Raw genomic sequence first — 27,690 nt, forward strand, 5'->3', positions numbered from 1 at the left:
AGCTCAGCTTATAGGGCTGGGAAAAGTCTCTCCTCTGAGTACTACTTCTGTTAATGCTGGAGGACAACATTACCTATGAGTGAAAAAAATCAAGTTATTTGCACAGTGTGTGTTATTGAATGATACTGCAAAGGACTGGCTAGAATAGATGTGCTCTCACATGATGCTGCTCGATGGACACGAGTAGGTGCCAAGTCTCCGTGCTGAAAATACATTTTTTGTTAAAAACTTATTCTCTGCCCTTAACTAGAAATTTTGTTTCTAAAATATTGTGGAAATATTGTTTCACAAAGACTTCAGAAATGGAGGTAGCATGATTCCTAGGATTTAGGAACTGGACTGGGACTGAAAAGATAGTCATAAGCCTTGGCCAAGAGACTTTGCCACCACCTACACCAAGTTCTTAGTTGTTTAATCTTGAGTCAGTCATCCCCAAGATCATGGAGACACAGAAAGGAAGATACTATTGCCTAATATCTTACAAAATTAATATAAAGTGCTTATAATACACTATCATTCTCATGGGGATGAATTTTACACCCACTTTTCATGGTTATAAATGACTTCACTAGGCAACAGTGGCAAAATACAACAGCCACCCACTTCCAAAAACCAAGAGCTAACACATCATGAGCAGTTATGTTTCATACATCCTTCATCCTTCAAATACCCCAGACTAGTAGAGCTGTTAGAGAAGGCCTGCTGTGATCAAAGTTTTCTCTCTTTCTTAGCAAGTAAGTAAAGATCCAAATTCTGCTTTCACTTTTATTTTCATGAAAAACTGTTTTCATTAAAAAACATTCTACAGTCTTCATGCGTTCACGAATATGAGCACTCCTAAAAGACAATAAGCATAAACATAACATTTGAGGCAACGGCTGTAGCTCCTTGCTGATTTATTCCCGTTTACATTCTCTATCTCAAATGAAATAAACTAAATTGCATGTTGTCTGTCTGTAATGAAATCAAGGAATCATGTCTGCTTGGATCTCGAGTACTGCAGAATCGGTCCCCAAGGTGGAACAGTGCAGCACTGGTCACACCGCTCGTGGTATGACGCAGTGGCCGGGCGGATGGGGAGAGCAGTGCTGGGGGGGGAGGCTGAGTTAACGGTGTCGGAGGAAGATGGTGGGTCGTTTGTGGAGGCACGAGGTCACCGTGGCATGGTTAGGTCTGGGGAATGTTACCATGTGCTGATTTCAGACACCGAAATGAAGGTTCAGGCATGTGGCTTGGTAGATGCTCAGCAAAAATCATGTGTGGTGACCAGAAACTTTAAGATGTGGGTGGCAACTGGGAGGTTAGACCCCCAGAACTAATTCACAAATGTATGCTGAGCATCACTTTACCAAAAATATGCCCTATTTTTGCTAATCGTTTTACTGCATTCAGTCCCTTTATTTGTAAGGAAGGTATCATACATGTTTAAAATCCTGGTAATTACTGTTGTGTTTGACATTTGAGCCCTACTTTGTCTCTGTTTCAGGGAGAAAGAGGCAGCATTGGTCCACCAGGTTCAAAGGTGAGAAATTCATTTATCTTGATCTGAAACCTCAGTAGTTTCTTCCTCTTGGTTTCCTTTCTTCTCTTAATGCACTCAGGAGACAAACTCATGCAAGGTCTTGTAAACTGTAGAAGTTTGCATGCTCTGTCAGCTTATTAAAGCCCAGGGAGGCTTCTCTGGAAAAACAGAACCTTTTCTCAGTTGAATTGTGATTATCAGGAGCCAGCATAACCTGTTGCTTAAGACTTCTGTTTAAAATATGGTTAAAAATGCATTTTAAATCCTGAGGTGCATGATGCCATAGTGTTTTGTGAGGCCGTTGACGTTTTCACCGGAACAAAACCAAAAAATCAGCAAAGCTTATATAAAAAACTGAGTTCCACATGCCCCCCTGCTCCTTAATATCATGGTGCGTAGCCAGCACCCCCCAACGTCGCACGCCTGTGGTGCAGTAGTAGACCCATGCCATGCTGTGCAGAGCCCTCAGGAGCCATCCACGACCCCGACGCGGTGCTCAGCACAGAGGCCGCTGTCGTTGCCTATTTCTGTGCTAGAACCTGCCCGTCACCCTGCAGCCAGGCTCCTCCTAACCCATACCCGACCGCTCGGCAGGGACAAGAAGGTGGAAATCTGGAGGGTCTGGAAGGACGCCCAGAGGTCATCTAGTCCACTCTCACACTCGGAGTGGGGTTGTCACCCAACTCGAGATCACATCTGCAGTGGGTTTGTCTCGCTGAGCCTTAAGTACCTCCAGGGAGGTTCCAAAAACGCTGTGGGTATCTCGTCCTGGTGCTTCACGATCCTCTTTGGAAAGACAGTTTCCCGAAGGTGCAGCCCGCACCTCCCGAGCTGGAATTTGTCCCAGCTGTCCGACTCGCCCTGCGCACCAGTGTGCAATCCAGACCTGCTGCTCTGGATCGCCGCAGCTTCTAGACCTGAGGTCCCATTGCCAGGGAAACCTGCCGGTTTACACTGCTTTACACCGTGTCGGGGCTGAAAGGAATGGAGCTGGAGTCCCTTCTTTCCTCTCCAACCTTCCCTGTCATCACCCCTGTCCGTTCTGGTTTGGACTCCTCTTGGAGCCCACCCAAAGCTCTGTTTGTATCTGTGCTGCTTTTTGCCAGTCCCTGGCTGACTTGCGTGCCTTTTGCAGGCATAAGCCAGCAGAGGGTGGTGCTGGGACTCATAGAAAATAAAAAGAAAATCAATAAAATCAATAAAATAAAATTTAAAAATAAGGTAAATAAAACAAAAGCTTCTCTTGCATTTGGGACAGCACTGAAATCAAGAGTTGCTCTAGGAAACAAGATAAAAGCAATTATGCATCTACCCTTCTGCTTGCTGAATATTTACAAGAGTATTATCACAGTCTTCTAGCAGCATCTGCTTGTTTATTTTTAAAAAAACAACAATGTAGCAGGACTCTGCTTGCCATAAATTCCATCTGCTGTACATATTTTGAGTGTTACCATTTCACAGACACGTTTGTCAGCATGATAATTAAAGCTGATGCATTGATGCATAGGACAGTTGTTTAACTCTTCTTTTTAGTCTGTTTGAGACTATAGATTCTTTTATTAATTATTATACATACAAGTGCTTTGTTCTGTGGTTCTTGTTCTGATAATTATTATTGTTGATGTGACAGATACATTTCAAACACATGCATATATTTTAAGTGGAGTGACTACAGTGCTATTTAAAAATAATCAATCTATCTCTTCAATCCTCAGATTAAAAAAGATCTTAGTCCTCTTATATGTGAGCAATGAGCTACATTCTTAAAATATGGAGGGAGTTAGAAATAAGGATGTCTCTGGATGCATTATTTACAGTAAAACATCTTACCTATCCTGGATCTTTTCTTCAAAATTAAACTTCATTAGGAAAATCAATTGGTGAAATTATTCAGCATTTGTAAAGCTGATCTGCAGGTACCAACGTACCTGAAATGGCAGCATTCTGTGGCAGAAATGCTGTTGGTCCAAGGTTATTCCCTCTGCCCAGTTACCTTTGCTGCAGATAGATACATATAATTTCCCACAAGCACTGAAGAGACTTACGTCCCAAGTACCATTTTGACTAGTCATGTGGGTGCACTTGTCTATAAAATGAAAATTAGAGTGCTTCAGAAATTATACTTTATCTTAATAAACTGCATGTTTATTCCTGAGGTACATGCTTTGCTGATTTCAGACAAAAATCAGAAATAACAGTGGGAATATACTTTCTTAATGACGTGGACACGCTAAATCTTTTATGCTGGTGGTTCTGTAGAAAGGCATAAGAACAGAGAGGATTTTGTGTCCTGTGAACTGTTAATTTTAATTTCTTCTATCACACCAGAAGTGCAGCAGAGAAGACCATTTGATTCTGGATGCTTTGATACTCTGTTGTTCTTTAAGACACTCCTGTAGAGTATTAGGTAATTCTCAGTGGTATTATTGGGTCACATCCATCCATCCCAGTATCCTGTCTCCAACAATGTCAAAAGCATATGCAGTTTGAGCAGATGCTTAGATGCAATTTGACCTTATAAATGGGCAAGTATTTCACCATAGTTCTCCTGAGTGACCTCCTAGACTCCAACAATTTGTGACTCAGGGACTTTCTCAGCTAGAAATAGTGTCTGAAGCACATGCAAACTTCTACAGTTTACAAGACCTTGGGGCGAGGTACTCTGCCAACTTAACTACACGTCCCATGAACCTCTTCCAGCTATTTTCATTTGATGCCCGCTATTTCTTCTATTAGAAGTGTGAGTCCCTAACTACTCTCTACTTTTAGATGGCTCTACAATATTCTTCACCCGCCTCCTCATTTGTCTCTTTTCCAAGCTAAAGAGTCATAGCTTACACTATCATGTCTCATATAGAACCCATTCTGTACCTTCCATTATTCCCATTGGCCTTTTCTGAAGTTTTTCTAGTTCCACTAGATCCTTTTCAAGATGGAAAATGTGAACAAACCAGTGCACAGAATTCAAGTTATGGGCATACAATAAGTATATACAGTGGCATAGTAATGTTCTGTGCTCTTGTTTTCCTGTCCCTTTTATAATAATTTCTTGTATTCAGTTTATCTTTTTGACAGCTACTGAACTGACCTTTTAATAGAATTGTCTATGTCTACTAGATTTTCATGGTACTATCTAGTGTAAAAGCCCCAAAATATTTTCTTGAAGCAGAACAAAAAGAACCAAAACAGTCTTTTCCTAAAAAAAAAACCAAAACACTCTCCCCCCAAAACAAACAAACAAAAAACCCCACACCAAAAAAACCTCACTAACCAACCAAGCAAACAAACAGAAAAAATAGCCCCACCACTAAAACAAGGCAGGGCTAATATGTCACTTGGATTATTTGTTAGGCTGTTCTGTGTCATTTCCTTTGCTCTTTCATATGACACAGAGAAAAACAGATAGAAAAAAATGTAGTTCACTGTTTATCTGGTCCTTTAAGAATTCAGTTATCCTTTATCCATTTTTCTCTGGGCAAACTGCATTATCATTACTGAGTGATACTCCTGTGTTTCTCCCATAGAGTAACTGATCAGATTCTTAGCAGTAATATACAGTCCTGCATTAAACTAGAGCAGGGGCTCTCCGACTTTTCACCCCACATACCAACGCCCGTCCACATGCACGCCTCTCCCTCCTCTTCCTCCAGCCTGAGAGTCACGTCACTGAAGGGTGGAAATAACCCACAAAACACATCTTGGGGGAAAGCAACACAATTCACCCTTTTGCTAAGGGGAGGTGGGAGCAGCGGAGAAAAGTGATTGAAGCTGCATTAAACAAACCTGCTGCGGAGAGGGGGAACCAGCAGGAGGAGTGGAGAGAGCAGATGACTGAGGAGATGATGGTGACTCCATGGATCCCCCCCAGACCTACCCCCTAGTCCCTTCAGAACCCTACCGCGTCCCTCCCAAGAGTGGTAGCCTCCTGCTCGTGTGGAACTGAATGCAATTTAGAGAGAATAACAGCGTCTTTGTTGTGGCAGGGAATGCCGGGTATGGATGGAAAACCAGGCTTTCCTGGCATCGCCGGACATCCCGGAGATGTGGTGAGTAGGGCTGTCATAATCCGTGACTACCTAACACACGCTGGCCCCCAAATCTATGTCTTACGGCTCAGCAGGAGCCCTAAAAAAGTACTTCCCAGCAGCGTGCGGACATCTGGGCCTGGGTTTGTCCTGCTGAACCCGGAGCCGCTACCTCCGACACCAAACACCGGAGCACCGTCCCTTCTCCTCGCCTCCCTCGTCAGTCAGAAGCGATACAGGCATCTCCCGAGGCTAGTTCGGATCCTCCGATACTCCTCTTGCTTTTAATTATTCAGAAATCAGCTCCGCTTTTTAATTAGAGGGAAGCCCGCAGGCTCGTAGGTGATTTGAATGTATTTCTCACACTTAAGAGCCGTGAGGATTACGGAGCTCTTCAGCTGGGGAGTCCCAGCGCTCCTTCCCTGCCACCTCCCTCTCAGCCGTGCCGTCCCCAGCACGGTGAGTTGTGTCGAGGGGCTGATCGAGCGTAGAAGTAACCTGCCTCAGAAATGACTGTTTAGCTCCCTGCGTTCCCCTGCCCAGTCCGCTGGGCAACGCCGGACACAACCGAGGGGGTTAATGCTGAAAAAAAGAAAAGGCAGCCAGGCATGGCTGATTTCAGTGCAGGGGAAGAAAGGCTTGTTGAATTAATCCCCAGCTAATGAAATGTTGTGTGCCCATTTGCTTCTGGTCATCTGTGAACTCTGTCGAACATGCTGGGAAATACTTTTAAACACCAAATCCTCAGAGTCGGAGTTGAAATCAGCTGGCCCTATCTGTGGTTTGAGAGAGCTGGGGATCGATCCTTCTGTACCTGCATTTTACTGCTGTGCTTTTTGTGAAGCTAGAGAAAGCACATTTTCACAATGTTTCCTTTTAAATCACTTATGCTCATATTTTTAATCACATGCAGGGTCCAAAAGGGGAGAAGGGTGACCCAGGACCTCAGGTGAGAGTGTGTGGATTTCATTCTTTCTGAGAAACCTATGGGAAATGTAGTACTTAGTAAATGGGTTTTCCACCTGTAATGCTTTTGAAATAGGGTAAACCAGGACAGGACGGGACCAGTATTGTGGGACCGCCTGGACCACCAGGACCACCAGGACCAATCATAGCAATACCTGAGGTAAGCGTGTTCGCCAAGCATTAAACTCTCTGGAACTCGTCTTACAGAGAAGAGGGCACAGGCGATTAATAAACTGGCAATTCTTCTGTTGATGTTCAGGTCATAAGTCCTCAAAACAAAAAAATCTCAGTATGTCTCTGTATCAAATGGATTTGTTTTGAAAAGACAAAATAGGAAGGAAAGTGGGTGAAGAGCTTACATAGGAAAATTATGGGGCCATATTGAGAGCTTCTCACAAACTCTCCAGCTAATTCTGCAGGACTTGCGAACATCAAATAAAAATCAACAGAGAAATATAAAACTGGGAATGTTTAACAAAGCAAGGCACCTGAGACGCAGCAGTATGTAGGACAGAGATACATTGTGTTTTCTGACAGGTGTCCACTGTACAAACCAGAGCACTGACTCTGTCGTGGAAGCGACAGCCAAAAGTGCCAAGGGGTAAAATCCTAGAAGCTCATAAAAACTGTCCAATATCCCTTAGCTGCATGTATGTTTTCAGTCAGTTTTGCTTTGTGTACATCAGCCTTTGCAAAAACAATACTAGTTAGCAGTAACGAAGGCTAGAGATTAGGATGAATCCCATTTCAAGCTGATAACAAAAATCCTTGTGGTTGGCTTGATATGACATTAAGAACTGGAGAAGCTGTGAGTGGCTGCAGGGAATTCTTCACCTCTGAGAGCTGAAGGTGCCTAAAACAGCGAGACTCGTCCATGGGAATGCATATTTCGGCAGTAAGAACTGATTTGTGATTGCAAGAAGGGAAAATGCCCAGCTGAGAAATCTGTGTTAGCAGGACCTGGCCACCAATATTATCATGAAGCTGAGCTACACGTAACATTTTTCGTTGACTGAAACAACTAGGCTTTCACTTAGGCTTCTGCTACTGACAGCAAATATAGCATAGATTGGCATCCCGTAGCCCACATAACCAGTCCCAAAAGAGTTGGGTTTTTTTACTGAATTTACTGGGTATCCACCCAGAATCTTAGGATCCAAGATCCTAAGATCTTGCATGAGCAGAATTATAGATTCACAGAAGTGTTGTTTGGAAAGGGTGTCTGAAGATCATCTAGTTCAAAGTTGTCACCAGCTCTACACCTTATCATGTTTCTGTTGGAGTGCTGGGAAGTTCCTCAGTAGCTGTGACAGAAATGCTGGTGTAAAATTCATGTTCTTTCTCACAGCCCTGTGTCCTGGTTTCAGCTGCCACGGCGTCACTGTGGGGCCTTAACTCTTATCAGTGACTAAACAGCTCTGTTTGCAGGAATAATGAATCTGAATGTGTTGCTCCTTAGCTCATTAGTACTTGAAAAAACACTGTGAGAGCCTCAGAGGGAGGACAGTATGTATAAGAAATGTAAAAAGATTATTGAAGCTGACATAGCAAACTAATGACGCTAGTTAGCTGGAGGCTGTATAGCTTCCTACACATTGTGATAGTCACAGTCCGTATGTCTATCTAATGTGTAGCTATGTCTGAAGAAACCTAACATGCATCCTTTGAATTCTCCAGAACTTCTGCGTGAACGACCTTCACCATGCATTACAGAAACGTATAGAGCCTGGTAGAAGCTGTATTGCGTTAGGTGTATTACAAACCTACAGAGAAACCCATTTCTTTCTCTAAATACCTTGGAGTTTAAGAAGTAAGCTCTCTCACAAAGTCAGGTGCATAATATATGTGGCTTTATGTACATTTGTAGCAAACAGGTATTCTGGGGGGGTACAGCAAGAGCCATCTATCTTTATATGTTTCCAATCCTCTCTATTGTTAACTGGATGGTTTCTCTGAGAACTTGGGGTGCTGGATTTTGATACAGTTAATTAAACGTGTGTGTGTGTGTGTGTGTGTGTGTGTGTGAAGTAAATGTCACAATGTATGACACTGAGTTCTCCTTACCTCACAAATGTTTGTATAAGAACAGGACCTTTGCTTACTACACGTTTGCTGAGATAGAAGTTTAAATTATGCAAATACATTTTGTTGATTCAGTGTCTCATCTTCTGTAGTTAGCTTCAGATATGGAAAGAACTACTGCAAGCAGACCTATCAGTTGCAGTTGGAATTACAGAACTAAAATAAATACCAGTACCAGCTGCTGTAATGTGGATATTGGCTTGACCTGGGCAGCGCAGCAGAGATCGATGAAGTGATCTAAGCAAACCACAGGGCAGTTAGAGAGTTCACTCCCTGGGTCAGGGTCTATTAGTTCACTCATCTAACCGTCGTGTAGCCAAAGACAACAATACTTCTTGGGCTACAGAAGTCCAGTCTATCAGAGTCGGAAGGAAGTTTTCTTACGAAGGGCTGGGTGGCTACAACTAAACAGATTTTATGCTTCTTGATCAAAATAAAAGAAATTAAAGAGCTGGTGCGGTTTCAGCATTTTTGAGATATTAAGGTCTGACGTGGACAGCTGTGGCTCGGGGCCAGGCCCCACCAGTACCTGGCCAACAGCACATCGATTGAACTGCGCTCAAAAGTGGACCTTGGTTTCCTCCTCATTTAACCTGGTCCCGATGTGAACTGAGGGGATTCGATTTCTTCAGGAGCCACTTCTAACACTGTGGAAAGACACGGTAAGATAAAATGGAGGTCTGCAGTGGAACCTTGCCATTTCCAGGCTCCTGCAGAACCTGCCAACACCCTGGGTCTCAGGGGCTTGCAGTCCTTTCTGCCGCCTCAGTTGCCTCCTGTCGGTCAGGAATTCTGCTCCAAACTGCCATGTTTAAAAAACAGTGTCCTGCAGTTTGCTGCTCTTTGACCTTCCGAAATACTAAAATCAATATTCCTTACCCTATATTAGCTATTTTGCTCTTCTGGAGCATAGCCTCTGATACTCAGTGCATTCTCATGCATGGATTCATGATAACCAGTAAACCATATTAATTGTTGCTATGATTTTATCACTCCAATTTAGTTGGATATAGTACAGAAATAATTTTGAATAGAGAAATTTTATTGGATTTAAATTTAAAACTTTTAAACTATTATCTATTGCTGCCATTATTCATCCATATTTTAGGTACAAGAACTGCATGAAATGCCTGGAGAAAGGTTAATGATGGGGGCATAAAGCAAATGTTGAAATATTTTGTGTTTCCTATGTTCTTTCTGTAATTCTAATAAGGGCATATTCATGCCATTTTGGATACAAGGCTGAAGGTTTACTTAGAACCCAACCCAGACAATCATGCTAAAACCTACTGTTTCTTCCTCTTCATAACAGTGAAGAAAATAAGAAAAACAACGTTGTCCTTAGTTCATAGTCAGCACTTTCTGAACTGATTCGATGTGTTGAAATGTTACACTGCTGGACTGTTGCTATTAAAGCTGCTTGCACATCCAAAAAGGCAGATAAGTATCTATATACCTGGAGCAGCTTGTGAAGAGTGCAATCTTTTTCTCTAATCATCATCCCTGTACCCTCTATTTTCATATCTTCCTCAGCACTGTGTACAGTTTTCTGACTTCCAACAGCAACTTCCATTTGCATTGAAACTCTATTTATAAAACATACAAAGTGCCTGATCCAAGCTCAGCCAAGCCTTTGGGATTCTTTCCACTGACTTCAGTACAGTTTGGATTGAGCCCCAAAAGATTGAATACTGAGTAATTCCACAATGAAAAGGCAGTGTAAACCCAGGGCTCCTGGATTTCTGCCACCAGCTGTAGATAAAGCAGAACAATTGCAGCAGGAGGACTCTTTTATTACTGTCATTAAGGTAACAGCCCATGTCTTGTTCCCTTTCTGGGCCATATAGAGCTGGGAATACAGTGGGACCAAAGGCATCGAACCACCCCAGAGCATTGCAGCAGAGCTTATGCAGGCTGGGAGATGGAGTGCTGCCTGCAGGACTTAAACTGTCTTTTTATTTGGCAGTTTTCCAGTGGTTTTTGTAGAACATGAGGACGAGCAGGTAGCAGCACCCAGTAAAAGTGACAGGCTTTAGCAGCATGAATCATGATGCCAACATGACCTCAAAGTACAGAAAGTTGGCCATATACTGCCATGCTCAGTTGACATAGGATAGGATAGGATAGGATAGGATAGGATAGGATATGTGGTGTGACCAAGCAGGTCTGTCCTCTTTTGTGTCCTCCTTCACATCCCAGATTAGAAAAATAGTATTCAGAGACTCTTAAGATAATTGGAAGTGACCTCTGGAGGCCATATTGTCAAACCTCCTATGCAAAGCAGGGGTAGCTTCAAACTTCGGTCCTGTATACTGCATTCATAACAAATGTTGCAAAAGATTGTGATCTGATAGCATTGATCTGCACGTGGTTACAAGCAAAAGAGGCATTCAGATTCACAATACCTCAGTGACAACATGCTTATTCATGTGCTAATTGAATCCCTGGCGCCTAAAGGCATGCCCTGCCCTGGCCTTGCGAAATTCAGATTTTCATTACATTGAATGGGAATATACTGCTGCACACAGAGCCTTATATTGAAATGGATGACATGGCTTGCCTGCTAAACAAGTGGACTAGTTCAAGCCTCTAAGGACATTCAGTACATATTTCTGAATCCAAAACAAGACTAAACTGTCACGCAATAAATGGGACTGTTGGACTGAAAGAAAATGAAACAAATGACAAAAACAGAGTAAGGATCTTTTTTTCACCTACAACATTTATGTGGAGCAAGCACTTACACACTGTCTGTCCTGAATTTAATGTATGACCATATGATATAATATTGGGAACACCTATTTAAACCAGAAAGGTAGCTATCTGAAACCAAAATGAAAGTCTAATCATAACATCTGGACAAGAATCTGACTGGGAGCAGCCAACATGGATTTACTAACAGCAATTCATTCCTGACCAAAATGATTGCTTACCCATGGACAAGCAATGGACACTGGATGTTGTACACCCTGACTTTAGCAAGGCTTCTGATGCAGTCTCCCACAGTCTCGCTATCACCAAACTGATCACCTATGAAGTGGATAAGCGGATGATGAAATAGGTGGAAAAATGGCTTAACTGATGGGCTCAGAGAGTCATGATTGGCATTCATGAGACTGCTTGTGGAGTATCGTGTCCAGCTGTGAGATCCTTGGTACAAGAAAGATATCGACAGAATGGAGCAAGCCCTGTGCAGGGCTGCCCAGATGGTCAGGGGACCAGAGCACTGAGATGACTGGTTCTGCTCAGCCTGGAGGAAAGAAGGTTAAGGAGAGACTTTATTGCTGTCTACAACTACCTAATCAGAGGATACAGAGAAGATGGAGGCACCTTCTTCTTGGAGGTGTACGGCAATATTACGAGATGTAACAGACACAAGTTGGGACATGGGAAATTCCAATTAGATAAGGCAAAAACTTTTTACCCTGACGATGCTCAAATACTGGGACCGGTTGCCCAGAGGAATTGTGGCATTTCCATCCTTAGAGGTGTTGAAGACTTAACTGGACAAGTCCGTGAGTGACCTGATCCAGTTAGACCTGCATTGAGGAGGGGGTTGGACCAGATTATGTCCAAAGGTCCCTGTCCACCTCCATTATCCCGATTCTGTGATCAAATTATGCAGAAATGTCTGAGCTAATGCTGAGCTCACTAATTCCAGGATAGGAAGCAGTATAACAGCACAGCTACTATACTGCTCTGGTCAGGCTTCTGGAGACTCGGCGCTATTAGCTTAGGTGCTGCTCCACATCCAAGTGACCGCACTGTTTTGGGGATCCAAGCTCATTTCATTGATTGCAGACCCAGCAGCAGGAGCGGAGCTGACTTAGGAATTGCTGCATGGCACTGCACGGTGCGATGCAGATATGTCCAGAATAGAATTATAACTTCACCTCTACAACAGGATGAGTGTGGTCAGACAGATTCACCATCTTAGAATGGCAGTGACATAATGGAGTGTAAAACTTTCATTTTGATCTTTATCTTACTGAGGAGAAATTACTTCAGGCTGCAACATTTGGTGTCATAGTTTTCAAGTTAAAAATGAGAGTCAGTTCATTGAAGTTTTGAAAGCATTCTGACATCCTTACATATGAAGTGTAAAACAAATGCTAGGTTTTGTTATTCTAGATGTATAACAAAAATTAGAAGTAGAGAGCCTTTGCTGTGGCCTTATTTGTGGTTTTCTCCCCATGGTTACAAAGGGATGCTTTAACTGTCTATATATCTCTAAAAATATGTGTGCCCTAGATAATCAATTTGGTATTTGAAATAACCTGTTCCTTAACCACTTTTTTAGCTACTACTCAATGATACAGATGGAATTTTTAACTTTACTGGAATTAAAGGACTGCTTGGGCCTCCAGTGAGTATATGCTGCTTTATTAAATCTTCAGATTTGCTCTATCTTCAGTGTCTCCTTTTAAGTATCAGCTAGAGCTGAGTTTCCTACGCTTTAGAATTGTGTTCCTGCTAACTTCAGCACTAAACTCTGTGCAAGTACTTCAGGAAAAAACTGAATTCTGTGTGAATGAATTGCTTTTACACGTTAGTATGAAAGAAAGGAGTTGGCTTAGCTCTGAATCTGAACTATATGCTCAGGATGACAGACATGGGGAACTGATGAAATAATGGGGACCAAGGTTTACATAGCATTTCTTCCAATTTTTTTCTATGCTTGTTTTTCAAGCCATAAAATGTTGGGATAAAGTATTTTGCTCAGTTCTGCTTGAGACTGCAACTAGGAGTGCTAGGGTGCTGTGTATGAGTTTAGTCTCGCAGCAATTACAACTGTGGAGGAAAAGCTGGAAATTTCATGAAAGAACAACAGATGTGAAATTTCAGATTCTGTTTCACAGATAGGAGTATAGCTGCAAAATAGTTCAGTCAAACATCTGAAATTCTGAATGCTTCTTGGTAATGATTTCAAATTCCTAGGACTGGATCCAAAGAGAAATCTACCTTTTCCAGGCAGTGGAGTCTATTCAAACTTGCTCGAAAGTCTACAATATATTGCACTTTGCAGAATTTTAATCCCCCCAAAGGAAGCATCTTACTTCACAGCTAGTTTCATTGTGGACTGTTGTTTGTGTATTTTATTTTATCTGTCTTCTTGTTTGTGAGCCCAGTTCTCTCCCTCACATTTAACCCCTGATGACACAAGGAAGACCAGAACGTGTGTACCTGATGACAGCAAAATTTCACTCTACAGAGCCATAGTTTGAAAAAACTTTTATCTTATTAATACAACTGTCCCAAAACAAATATTTACTAAATCTGTCAGTGAACTGGTAAGAAGGGCATTAGCTCCAATAACACCTTTTAACCTTTATCTGTTAGCCTAGCATGCCTCTTTTCCACTCGTCCCATGGTAGGATGACATCACGTTATTGTGGCTGCATCCAGCTGTGCTTATGGTAAAACAGCTTTCATGGAAGACCGTTTTGGTGTGTTTCCTAAAAACCTGATTCTCCTAATCCCTGGACATAATAGGATGCCAGGATAGGATGGGTCCTCTCGTGTGAAGCTCTGTTTCTGCAGACAGTCGCCATTCAAGCCTTAGATGGCAGGTTCTCAAAACAACACAGAGGAGTGGGCTCATGAGCCCAGCAGCAACGCGTTGGCTTGCAATTGCTGTTAGAGTTACGGTCCCAACAGAAAGAAGTAGGTCCTGCAGGTCGAAGCGCAGCTGCCGTTGGGAAGGTCTTTGAACCTCAGCCTGTAAGCTCACCCCAGTCAGGAAAGACAGGCAGGCTCGTAGTGCCTCGGGTAGTACACAGCCAGGGGATCTGAACAAGAACCGAAGTGTCTCGCTGCAGATACCACAGTGGGGCAATCTTAAATATGCCCAGTAGAAATCCAAATCCATGTTTCTATTCACAGCCCATTGCACACTCTATTTTCTATCCACAGACAACCAGGAGCAAAATGGCAAAGGTGGGAGGGCTACTGTGATCTCTGTGCTGGAATCTGGAAAAGATTCAAAGGAGGCTGAATTATGGTTGCATGCCTTTCGTATGTGGAAAATGTCACTTTTCTTCAGTGTTTCCTGGTCTGTGTCCCTCCAGTTTTGGAAAGTAAATGCTAATGTCCCAGAAAAACTTAGAAGCGTAGGGCGTTGTGGAGTGTCCACAACTTTACCACTGGCTGAATGAAGTTCTTAATCCAGTTTCAGATCAGTTAATATTCACAAATTATGCAATACATGGAAAATGCATACTCTGTTTTGCAAGTCTGTACTATGTGTTTGTAAGGGGGTGAGTTTTTTGCATTTTGCAGGGGCCAGATGGCAAGCCAGGTCTACCAGGATTTCCTGTAAGTATTATGTTCCTTGGATTTAAGTAAGTATTTTTCAATATAGTTTAATATTTAAAAAATTTATGTTGTGCAGAATTTATACAAAGTCTAATAAATTTTCATATGGGAGACTGTAGGTTTTTATGGAATCAACAGCTATGGTAGAAATTAACTCTGCCGGAAATGAAGCATACTGTGATATGCACATCATGTATTTCTGCTTATCTCAGAATCAGTCCTGTAGTTTAAATCTAAATGTAATTGACTCTGATGAAAAATTACTACCTAAGGAAAAGACCTATGCCAAGAGAAACAAATAGAACAAATGGACTTCTAAAAGTTATCTTCATATGTATAAGTAATTGTATTATTCTTTAGGCTTTTTTTATCACCACTACAGAGTACAGTAAAGCCCTATGAGGTGTACCCATTTTATTTTATCCTTTAGGAACCATTTATTATTTTTTATAATAACATACCAGTGCCATCATGGAAGTATTGCACAGCCATAGTATCAAAGATACCTTATACTATGTTACTTACCTGTTGTGCTCAGGCTGCCACACCATAGAAACATTATCTGGCTTGTGACTTCATATAGTATTGTTTATACTATTATATTTATATTCTGTATAATGTGATAGAATTATTTTCCCTTGTTATGATTGTTTTACAGTTCAGACGCGTGCATATGGTCTCAGGATCCTTTGTCTATTGCCTGAGAATAACTAAGGAGAAAACTGGGAAAGCTGACAAATGATGTTGACAAAATGCTGGCAAATTGCCCCAAATTCTACAGAAGGTTGTTTACTAAGTCCTGGGTATTGTGGACTACATAGGAAGCCAAAGAAAGGGGGAAAAAGCTCCTTAAAAATACTTTTCATTTGAAAAAGAGCTGATAACAGTTAGAAAGTGATATAATGAATTCTTAGTCTCTCTGTCATTTACAGAATTTCTACAGACATGAAAATGCCATTCTTGTTCTTACCTCAGGTCTTTTCTTGATCTCTTCACTAATGCAGAAATCATGTAGACTTGAATTTAGTTCTTGGTGGGTAAAAAAAAAATGCTTCTGAATGCACTTATAATGGAAGATTGTAAAACATAAAGTTATCTGAGCAGAATGTTGTCACCACAGAACAGAAAGAGAAATCATCTCATTTTCAAATATGTAATCTCTATTTCAGATAAAAAAATTTTAAAGTACTGTTAAAAATATAGCTTCAGAAATTCTGTTGACAATCAGCCTGGCTGAATGATCATGGAGGGAAAGAGAATAGAGTAGGGAGGAAATAGAGAATTTTAGGCTGAATTGCCACTCTTACTAATGTTTGCCTATTTCTCTGTGAATGTGTGTATCATCTACACTGTGATAAACATCAGGGAGCTTTTGGTTTGTTCTTTTTAACAGATTCTCCCTATAGGATATTTGTTTGGGGGGATACTTTGATTCAGACAGCAATTTAGTCTTGTAAGCGTTCTTAGATTGCAAGCAGAGTGATTCAAGTTCAAGTTTTCCAGTTATTTAAAATTAGATCTAGTAAAATGGCCTGGCTCCATATTCTTAGCAGATCTCACCATGGATTTATGTACTTGTTTTTGCTTAGGGCCCTCGGGGACCGAAAGGTGATACTGGTTTGCCTGGATCACAAGGACCCAAAGGACAACAAGTAAGAGAAAATGCATAGGGAAAAGTACACGATGCAAAATGTGTTAGATGACAACTACTTAGTGATGTTAAAAGTTTAATGATTCTGATTTCACTAGGGATTGGCTTGTTAATAAGTTTATGTGAAAAATTTACTAAGTGGAAATTGAAAGAGTGCTAAACAAAATACTTTGATATAATACTCCTGAGAGCTAACGTTCCTGCCTAGTGTTGAAATTCTGTGATGCAGTATGCACTTATCAGAATAAGTTTGCATAAACATGAAACATGAGGTAACCTCTTCTTGCAAGTTGGTTGTCTGTGCCGACAGCCTGGGATCCTAACCGAAAGGCCAAACAAAAAAAGATTAATCTTTTCGTCCTCCTTTGGCACAGAGGGCTTTGCCTACAGAATGAAGACTGCAGTTTTCCATTCCCATTGGAAGAATAAGACTTGGCGAGCTGTCTCCTTAGGGTCCTTTCTCTTATTTCTGCACAACAGTGTATATTTGGTAGCACTGCTGAGAGGTGACTGAGGACTGACTCTGCAGTTTTGTAAATATTGCAGCTGTTCCATTTTCCTTCCCCTTCTCATCTACGTGCAGGAAGCAGGGGAAAGGAACATCTAAGTTATTACAATCTTGGGGATAACAAAAAGAAAAACAAAAACACTTTCTGCTTATTCTTTGTAAGTAGCTGACCTCACTTACTCACAAGTAATAGGAAGGCTTGGAAATGGTTGATTATGGTTTGAAGTGGGATTGTAGAAGAACAGCATCTTCATGGCTCAGAAGGAAACGTCTCAGGCCATAGATACCAGTCCCCTTTTTCACAAGGATTCCTGTTCTTTTATGGAGTGCATAAAATGATCAAGCTCAGCCTTAAAATCAGTTGGGTGGTTTTTAGTTTGGGTTTTTTTGTTTGGGTTTTCTTTTTTTTTTTTTTTTTTTGCTTCTGCTGTCCACGCTGGAAGGAGCTCAAAACTTTGAAGCCATTATATTTTGTACCCACCAATGACGTAGTGATGTTACTGAGGTGTGAACACCAGGTTGTGCTCAAGAGTGATGAAGTCGGGAACCACAACAAAGCCGCACAGAGACTTAGAAGCATTTTGCTTTAAGGATCATGAGATGCTTCTGTCACAACCTCAGGTCCATAAAATCACGGAAGATAAAGTCAGTGAAACCAAGCCTTAGAGAGACTCCAAAGTATCTGAAGTATCTTCAGGGAGACTCCAAAGATTTAAGAACCTGCAAGAGGAACGAGTTATAGCACTTCCTGCTCAGTGGAATCAGCAATGCAAATGAGTTTGAATCAGCAATGCAATTGTTAGTTTCGAGCCAGATTTCTTCCATGAGAGATCTTGGGAAGGCTGTTGTACCAAGCTGCCTGAGCTAGAAGAAAGAGAGTTACAGCTGAAAGATCCAGAGCGGGAACCATGCGCTGGCACTGGGGAATGGTAATTCATGGTTCTGGTGCCATTATTCAATGGAAATTACCCCTTGAAGAAGTGGAATGCAGAGGGTCATAATTTGAATGCTGGGAATTGGCTTTCATTAAAGGCTGCATCATGCCAGGCACATAGAACAATTCATGCTGTCCTGATAGTAAAATCAGGACATTTAGTGTTCTATCAAGGTTTTGCATTTCCAGCAGGATCTCCTGACCACTGTCTAAGCTGATGGTGCACAAGAAGACACCAATTGCCTGTCTGCCTTTGGCAGAGATCTCTTGTGAACACAGCACATTTCACATAGTTACTCTATTGAGAGCAATTGAAAGTCTTTTTTAAAAAATAAGTACTTATTTCTCCTAGGGAGATTTACAGGAGCAAGATATTTTTAGTGTACTTTATTATGTTTTAAGAAAGATCAGCCCTTTTCTCCCCCAGAACCAAGCTTCACCCTACTCACATTGATACCACTTTATGTTTGATATCACAGCATGACTGATCCGTCATGCTTCAAACTGCAGTAATGCTGCTTTGACTTCTTCTGATTCATTGAGAATTCCTTTGTAAACACTGTAAAATAACTTTGATAATTGCAGGGTGAAAAGGGAGAACCAGGAGCTATCATTGCTGCTGATGGATCTTTAACCGAATTATTAGGAAGAAAAGGGGAGAAGGTGAGCTAATACTGTGTTGTGTTCCTCCAGAATGTTTGGTGGCCTTGTTACCAGCCACCTCTGCTAGATACTGCAGGAGTTCTCCTTGTCATTGCTCTATGTGTCTGTCCTCAACAGGGTGAAGCGGGAGTGGTGGGACCCATGGGACCAATGGTAAGAGATTTCCAAAGATGAGTGGATTCTTTTTTTTTATTTTGCTTTGGTTTTACAGAAAATAGTAAATGTAAAGGTAGTTTCTTTTAGCTTTTCATTCCTTCTGAGTAGGGATGATAAGGAGTATTCGTGCTTCAGGATGATCAATGTCCTTCAGAAAAGGATGTGGTTGTTACCTGTCTGGTGCTGTAAACTACTGAGTTGATTCAGAATTTAAATTCTAGTAGCACAAATGTATCCGTTACTATCTAAACAGAAAGTGAAATATCATCAGAGCTAGAAACTTACGTAACTTATGACTCTGAGTGAACTGGATTTGTTTAGCCCTGAAGATAAAAGGCTGAGAGGAGCTTTGATTGCTCCCTGCCACTGTCTGAAAGGGAATTCTAGAACAGAAAACGTCAGGTCCTTCTCAGAGGTGCACAGGAAAAAGGCAAGTTACAATGATCACAAGTTCCAGCAAGGGAAATTCCAATTAGATATAAAGGAAAAAAACTCACAGTAGAAGCGGTTAATCACAGAGAGGGGTGCTCGGAGAGATGGTGGATTGTGGAACAAGGTGCTGAGCAGCATGACCTAACTTGGAAGTCTGTCTGCTTTGAGCAAGAGTTGGACTAGATGATTTCTAAAGGTCCCTTCCAATCTAAATTATTCTCTAACTCTATGATTTACATTAAAACAATTGACTACATCAGGCTCAATTTCGGTCGGTGCCAATAATTTGCAACTGCCTTGGATTCTGAGGAAGCTGCAGATCAGGCAGTAGAGTCAGACCATTTATCAAAATCAGGATTTAGAGGCCATTCAGGTACTTGGCCTGGTATTTTTCACTGGACACAGAATGTTGTATGAAAGCACAAGAAATTACTTAAAAAATAAGAACAATTGCCCAGATTCAGTAGTGTTAGAGCAGGAATTAATTTCTTCTAGTCTAGTATTCCAAAGATCAAGGATATTGAGTGTTTCTTTGCTTCTGTTTTTGATGTAGCCTGGTCTCTGTTGTGCCCAACTGAATGATAGTAGGTGTTGTTTCTGTGCACCGAGGTGTGTAGGAGATTTTGCCATCAGTTTCTGTGGTCTTTAAAAGGGGCTAACTGTGTGTGCTGAATAACTGCTTTCCTAATTACTGTGTACCAGAATACCTTGAGGGGGATAGCCTCACTTACCAGAAAGGGAGTTCCTTTTCTCCTCCTTGTATGACTGCAAGATGAGTCTATCCTTTCACCTCAACATATATTGTGGTTTAACCCCAGCCAGCAACTAAGCACCACGCAGCCGCTCACTCACTTCCCCCCACCCAGTGGCATGGGGGAGAGAATCGGAAGGAAAAAGGTAAAACTCGTGGGTTGAGATAAGAACAGTCTAACAGAATAGAAAGGAAAACACTAATAATGATAATAATAACAATAATAAAATGACAATACTAATAAAAGGACTGGAATATACAAAACAAGTGATGCACAATGCAATTGCTCACCACTCGCCAACCAATGCCCAGTTAGTTCCTGAGCAGTGATCCCCCCCAGGCCAACTCCCCCCAGTTTATATACTGGGCATGACATCCCACAGTATGGAATACCCCTTTGGCCAGTTTGGGTCACCTGTCCTGGCTGTGTCCCCTCCCGACTCCTTGTGCCCCTCCAGCCTTCTTGCTGGCTGGGCAGGAGAAGCTGAAAAATCCTTGACTTAGTGTAAGTACTGCTCAGCAACAACTAAAACATCAGTGTGTTATCAACATTCTTCTCACACTGAACCCAAAACATAACACTGTACCAGCTACAAGGAAGACAATTAACTCTATCCCAGCCAAAACCAGGACAACACAGAATCACTGAATAATTTAGAATGGAAGTGAACTTCAGAGATCATCTAGTCCACACCACTGCCCAAAGCAAGTCTGTTTCGTTCAGGGACTTGCCCAGTCAAATCTTCAACATTTCTTAGGATAGAGATTCCACAGCCTCTCTGGGCGGCACATTCCAGTATTTTACAACCTTCCGGGTAAAAAACAGTTTAACCTTGCATTTATTTGGAATTTCTCATGTTCTAGCTTGTGTTCGTTGCCTGTCATCCTATTGCTGTGCACCCTTCAGGACATGTCCTTTTTCTATCAGCCCCAAACTCTGTGTTTACATCTCCTTTTTGTACTGCCACGAGATGCTTCATCCAGTTCAGCATACCGACAGGGCCATTCAGAGGCAGTTCTTGCCAGCACTGGTGCGAATGATTACGCTGCAGGAGAATTTGGCACACAGAACCCGTCTCAAGACTTTGCTCAGCCAGTTCCTCTTAGTGCAGAACTCTTGTTTGATCATCGCTGCTAATGGGGATGATTCATTTTGGTGTTGTCCCATAGAAAAAAATCCCTTTGTAGTCAGTGGGAGTCCTGTGCAGCAAAAACATGCAGACTTCAGAGTGCTGGGCCAGAGCCTCTGTGGCATAACTTATCAAAGTTTTCTTTACGATGGTTCCGTTCCACTTTGCAGAAAGTAAGGCTTTGGCCCAAGAACAGCTTTGTGGTAGCTGGAGATGCTGATCATTCCTCTGTGCTGTTAGGGCACAATGAACTCATACATGAGTTTCCAAAATTTAAAAAAAATTCCCTGATAATTGCTCCGCTCCTTTTCAAGACTTCAGACAGAAGAGAGGATCACAGCAGCTTGCAGCAGAAGGAGCCACAGAGAAGTGGCGGTTTGGCAGATGACAGCTAGGGATAGTCAGGAGGTTAGTACTGTTAATACAAAAGCAGAAGAGAGAGACTGAATCCAGCCTCCTGCCACAAGGGAACTGAGAATCTTTTACCTGCTCTATTATGCTGTTCGCTGTCAGTGAAGCAGACCGTACTGAATAGGAGCCCTTAGTAAGAACCGCAGTGTTAAGTCTGCCCAAATCGGCTCTCTGCTGTTGTAAATGAAATTTCCTTTTCTGGTAAGCAGTCTCCTGTGGTTTCCTTGCTTCCTTCTTTCACTTCTAGCTGTGACTGCTGGCTTCTGTCTCAGGGAGTCAGACATCTGCCAGGAGCTTTGAGAGACAAATAGCAAAGGTGGCTCCAGCACAGTCAACTCTCACATTGTTGATGTTTATTTAAAGTCCAAGTTAAAGCATGAGATCCAGACACTCCTCTTTATTTAAACTAATAAAAAGTCTGTTTCCAGTCATCTTCATTGCTCAGTAAAGCTCAGATTTGCATATTCTTTAAAGGCTCAAACACTAGAAAGTGAAATAGAAAAATACCCCACAACATTCTGGATTTTTTCAAACCCTATTATTGGATATGGTAGCACAGAAGGGTGGGTCGAATCATTTTGAAAGCTTGGGGGCACAATATTGAAGTTCACATCTGCCAGACACCTGCAATCTATTGCCTGCTTTAGACACAGGCACTAGCTTTGATCATATGGGCAGAAATTACCTTCAAACAGGAAATGAAATAGAAGTCTAATAAAGGTCCTACCATCTTCGAACAGTTTCAGCTGCCATTAGTGAGCTTTAAATTCTGATTACAGTGATGATGTTATGAATCAATATGTTCACATGTTAACCATTTCTGAATTTCATCTCTAATCCAGTCTTCATTTTTGGCATGATAAAAATTGCAACAATTAATCCATGAATTTCAGCTTGATGCTAAGATAAATCATCTCATCATCATTGTCATCATCATCATCATCATATAAATTTTCCATGAATGTACATGACTTTTCAATGAAATGATATTACATAAAGGCAAGGGCAAACACTTGCCAGTTTCAAAAAAAAAAAAAGATTGTGTTAACTGAAAATTCTATCAATATGGCAATAGTTTAATTCGTAAAATGGATTGGTAAGAGACTGGTATTTGAATCCAGATGGTATTCCCGTGTCAATATTCTGCTGATCAGATGAGATGCAAAACTCTGAGTATGCAAATCATCCAAGTATAAATTTCAGGCTATTTCTTGCAACCTTTCTAGCTCTTCACTTGCCCATGCTCCTTCTATGCCTTGAACTGAGACGTAACACAGCAACAGAACTGGACTGTAAATAAGGAGACTCAGTTCTGCCACCGACTTGCTTCCTTCTTAGCCTCCGCTTTCCTTAATAATCAAGAACAAGTGAGTGGCAAGATGGGGATTTCCTCTTGGGTTTTGATTGTTTGCTAGTTATCCTTTGAAGTAGCAGTCACAATGCCAACAAATGTTTGTGACTGTTAAAGTGATGAGGTGAAATTGTGGTAAGCAGTGCAATAGCCAATGTCTTTCTTCCATCAGCATAGGTCTGTGTTCTCCACCATCCTGCAGGTAGCAATAGAAAGTCTGTTACAATAATCATACTGAAAGTACTGTGATTTCTCAGGATGAAACACGTCAGTTGTCACCTATAAGTAGTATCTGCATGAGATCTATAGACAGAGATTATGTCACCAATAATGCAAGAAGGGGTAACTCTTAGCATTTCACCAGACTGAAAAAAAGGAAATGAAACCAGAAAGGCTGATACATAGATAAAGAGATTGTCTAGACCCTTGTGGTTTTGCTGAGTTTCAGGAAGTTGACAGCAGATGAAAGTTGGTGGTATCGTCAGGTTTACTGCTTTTTGTTGGTCACTTGCTGGTTGCCTGGAAGTTGCACGCTTGCAAACACCCAGCCATAGATCATCCAGAGGCCTGGACCACTTTTCCCAGGCAGCCTGCCTGCCTTTTCTTTTTGCGATCACTTGTACCACTTTGGGAGGCCTGATGGGTCAGTCGCTCTTGTATAAAGAAGGATCTGTTCTGTTTCTACTATCAGCCCCATAAATCCACATACCCAGGCTGGCAAGAGGCATGCAGAAGCCTGTCACTATATGAATTCTCAGGCTGGTTCACAGACATTTCCTCATAGGGTCTGAGTCAAAAATAATTAGAAAACCAAAGCAAACAAAAAGGAGATTCACAAAGCATATATCACTAACTGCCTTTTTTCTACTGATTGATACCTTTAATTTTGCTTTGATACATGGTGACTCAGTTTTGAATTGCACACTCTACAAATGGCTGAGAACTCAGACTTCATTTCAGATAACCAGTCTTTTCCAAGCCAGAGCTGACTGTGATATGCAGGCCTCAGCTTCTGAGATCACTCAATAGAGCAAGTAGAGCGGACATTCTGTGCAATCTCTGCAGACAATCACAGACTGATTTTTAATGCAAATATAAAACTAAGCCTCTTATTCTAAATAACCCACTATATGTCAAAGATATGTTCCATATATTCTCCATAATCACATTTTCTTTCTTGTCCAGGGACCAAAAGGACCTACTGGACCTAAAGGAGAACTTGGTTTCCCAGGACGTCCAGTATGTATTATGCTCTCAAGTGGAACAAAGATGGAGGAGCTTGCTTCTGACACATACTACACTATTTCTACCTATTTCAGGGCCGCCCAGGACTGAATGGACTGAGAGGTGTGAAAGGTGATCGAGGCGAAGCATTTTATGTAAGTTCTTATGTAAAAAAACCTGTTAAAATCTTAAGTCAAGTCTGATTTATATGAATTCCTTTAAAATGATGACATGACTAAAAGCCTGAAATGACCTAGAAATAATTATATGTTTCTGCTACTTTTCCTATCTAGTAACAATAATTGAAAAGTCAACTTCTGGGTCCATCTGGACAGTTCTTGCAGATATACATAGTTGTACCAGCTCCCAGGTATAACAGTTATATGTGTGATTCACTGTTAGCATAACTATTTCAAATAGCAAATGATCTGCAATTGCCAATTATTTCTATATATCAAAGACTTCCTGATCCAGGCCATCAGTATGACCCCTCGTGTTGTGGAGATACTCCCACAGGCTTTTAGCTCTCTAGCACAGGTACAAACAGTGCTTGAGCGTATCATAGTGAAGTGGCATCTACTCTGCTAACGAGGAGATACTTGCTAATACCTACTACCTGCTTTCGTTGCCATATACATGTACCCAGAATAATGACCAGTGCATAGATGATAGCATGTCCATGCCCACCTACAGCCTGTAATTATGGAATGGCAAGTGATGAACCAAGGTCCTGGTGCTGCAAGTCTGTTCTTATGAAAAGACTTCATACAAGTGGTCTCATGGCAAACATGAAGACTGGACTCGGGAACAATAAACACTGCTGAGCATAAGCAGTAAGTTTCACAATAGCAGAGTAATTTGTGTGGTCGTTCTGACGTCACAGGGCAATCTGTGCTAGAAAAATTGGTACCCATACCACAACAGCAGCTAATAATATTTCATCTGCATCAGAGATACGCTGAAAAAAAAAGACAAGGGTATTTTACTGTGTTAGCATAGAAATCCTAAGGTAGGGATCAGCTAGGCATCAGAAAAGGTGATCTAGTGAATATCACTGTATTTCAGTAGAGCACTTCTTGTAAATGAATTCTGTGGTATGAGTCCTCTGGTTCTACTTTGTTTAAAAGAAAAAAAAATATGTGACACACAAACTGCGAAACACCAGTATGTTGTCTATCTGGAAAATAAATGTAAGTGAGATGATGATACTGCTCTATCTGACTGACAGGCAGACTGAGAATTGGTAAGTACATAAGTATCTTCACAGAAAGCAAGACCAGGTACTAAAGGTTGCTTACACCTCTAGAGAAAGGTGTAAATAGAACTTTAGTTGCTGGAAGGTGAAACCAGACAAATTAGACAAATTCTAATTGGAAGAAAATGACAGAAAAGATGACTAGCCACCGGCAGAAAATATTAAAGTAGATTTTCCATTCCTCCATATCTTCAAACAGTGTCATTTTCTGGGTTGCCTGCCTTAACCAAACAAAAACTATTAAAGCAAGTCTAACTAGATGAAGTACATCAGGCTGGGAGATTAAAGCAAACAAGTGAAAAAACAGGCTGCATGTTCTAATAGTCCTTGCTGGAGTGCTCAGGGAAGAGAAAATGTAATGGATCCCTAATTATTGATGAGATGACATGTGTCACCTCGCAGAAGCTGGCATTGATGTGGAGTGAAAGATGGACATGGCACAGTGCCAGGTTTTTAAATGACACAGTAATGAGTTGGCATATTTTTTTGTAAAGGGCAGTCACGCCTCCAGTCTAGCAGGGTTCCTTGAAGGTGCTAATTAGCGTGTAGTTATCTGACTGGCACTTGAAAATATATGAATCTCAGCAGTCTTGAGAATCCCAGCCCAGTCTCGGATACCTGATTTTCCTTGAATGAGAGATCCACTGCCTTTAATTTAGTTTCAATTTTTAGTGCTTTGGGATTTCTGGTTTGGGTTCTTTTTCCCCTGGAAACAAGTCTTAGACCATTTTGTTCTCCAGAGAGTGCTTTAGGTTAAATATTAAAATTCACCTGACAGTTTCGTCCCTGTAACAATGCTCAGTCTCCCCTCAAGCCATTTAACACAAAACTTCTTGGTTAAATGGGGCCCTCTGAGCACCTTGGCCTTCCTTCTGTAGGCTCAGTTGTATTGCATATGAAAAGATCTAATATCTTCTTTTTTTCACTTTCTCTTACCAGGGCCTTCCGGGCTTGCCTGGACCCCCAGGGCCCCCTGGACCTCCAGGACGTATAGTTTATATCAAAGGAGTAAGTACAACTGGGCACCAGTTGCTGATCTCTCTCTGCAGCAGAAATGTGGTGCCCTAGAAACAGCCTGCAAAGGGAAACATCAAAACTTGTTTCAGGCCACACAGTTTACAGGGGGTGACCTTGCTTGTGTGCATACGAAACAAATTTCTTAACCGGAGCCACTGCCATGTAAGAGTTTTGCCCCCCCAGGGTGGGACCTGCTGACAGCCCTGTGAGAGCTCCAGGCAGCACGCCGGGCTCTCCGCTCCGCAGGTGCTGGGTTTTGATTCCAGGCTTTGTCCCATCACGTCTATTAGACCTATTTGGTGTGTTGTCTGCCGTATTATACCTATGTTCATTAAAATAACTTCCCTTCTTGTTTTCACTAGACAGTTTTCCCAGTCCCTCCCAGACCTCACTGCAAAATGCCAGTAAGCCACACACAGAATCTGCTCTTAGCAAAATGCATGGCCATGACAGTAATAACCACAGGAGCTATATACATAACCACAGTAGTTTTGCAGCTTTTCTCCCCCTGCCTTCTGCTTTTGTGTTTTACCTAGTCTTCAAGATAACAGATTTTCAAGTGTTTAGATACCCCAAATTAGCCATCTATAAAATATATAACAGAACTAGAAACACTAGAACCTTTTGCTTAAAGTGCTTTGATTACTTGCTTGTCCTAACCCTTTTAATACCTTTCAAAGCCTGTGTCTCCATAGTTTAAGAGTTGCTTTGGGGAGCTGAATGTTATATACACACATTTTTCAGACGTATATATAAATACTGTCTCCATGTTATTATGTCTTTATGTGTTTTCAATTTCCCTGTCCAAAATAAGACTTGTTACATATTTCATTGTGGCATGAAAGATGCATCAGAAAAGAAAGATCATGTTCTTTATTTGACACTCAAATGCAGTCTATTCACATATAAACGTTTATTATCTCAGGAACGGCAGCAGGTGAAGCTCTACACCTGCTTTCCAAAGGGAATGACAAAGCCCCCATTACCTTCAAGGGACCTGTATGGTGCGTTGACCCTGACTGGAGGCCAGGTGCCCACCAAAGCTGTTCTATCACTCCCCACCCCCCCAGTTAGACAGGGGAGAGAAAATATAACAAAGGGCTCATGGGTCGAGATAAGGACAGGAGACATCACTTACCAATTACTGTCATGGGCAAAACAGACTCAACTTGGGGAAAATTAACTCAATTTATTACCAAACAACCAGAGTAGGGTAATGACAAATAAAAACAAATCTCAAAACACCTTCCCTCCACCCCTCCCTGCTTCCCGGGCACAGCTTCACTCCTGGATTCTC

The 27,690-nt window shown here is 41.6% G+C and overlaps 1 protein-coding gene across 3 annotated transcripts in view; it reads left to right on the top strand.

Moving 5' to 3' along the window:
- The window catches only part of COL15A1 (collagen type XV alpha 1 chain), a 155,366-nt gene that overhangs the window by 102,008 nt on the left and 25,668 nt on the right, over positions 1 to 27,690 (top strand). For 2 of the 3 annotated variants that reach the window (XM_075052255.1, XM_075052254.1), the window contains exons 19-31: positions 1,487 to 1,522; positions 5,506 to 5,568; positions 6,461 to 6,496; positions 6,590 to 6,673; positions 12,896 to 12,961; positions 14,875 to 14,910; positions 16,500 to 16,562; positions 18,589 to 18,666; positions 18,784 to 18,819; positions 24,083 to 24,136; positions 24,217 to 24,276; positions 26,316 to 26,384; positions 26,756 to 26,797. In XM_075052255.1, the coding sequence (XP_074908356.1) occupies positions 1,487 to 1,522; positions 5,506 to 5,568; positions 6,461 to 6,496; positions 6,590 to 6,673; positions 12,896 to 12,961; positions 14,875 to 14,910; positions 16,500 to 16,562; positions 18,589 to 18,666; positions 18,784 to 18,819; positions 24,083 to 24,136; positions 24,217 to 24,276; positions 26,316 to 26,384; positions 26,756 to 26,797 (723 nt within the window). The remainder of the gene's footprint in view (positions 1 to 1,486; positions 1,523 to 5,505; positions 5,569 to 6,460; positions 6,497 to 6,589; positions 6,674 to 12,895; positions 12,962 to 14,874; positions 14,911 to 16,499; positions 16,563 to 18,588; positions 18,667 to 18,783; positions 18,820 to 24,082; positions 24,137 to 24,216; positions 24,277 to 26,315; positions 26,385 to 26,755; positions 26,798 to 27,690) is intronic. The other variant, XM_075052256.1, reaches the window with a different exon arrangement.

This window comes from Buteo buteo, chromosome 20, assembly GCF_964188355.1.
Source record: "Buteo buteo chromosome 20, bButBut1.hap1.1, whole genome shotgun sequence".
In the NCBI taxonomy this organism is placed as follows: Eukaryota; Metazoa; Chordata; class Aves; order Accipitriformes; family Accipitridae; genus Buteo; species Buteo buteo.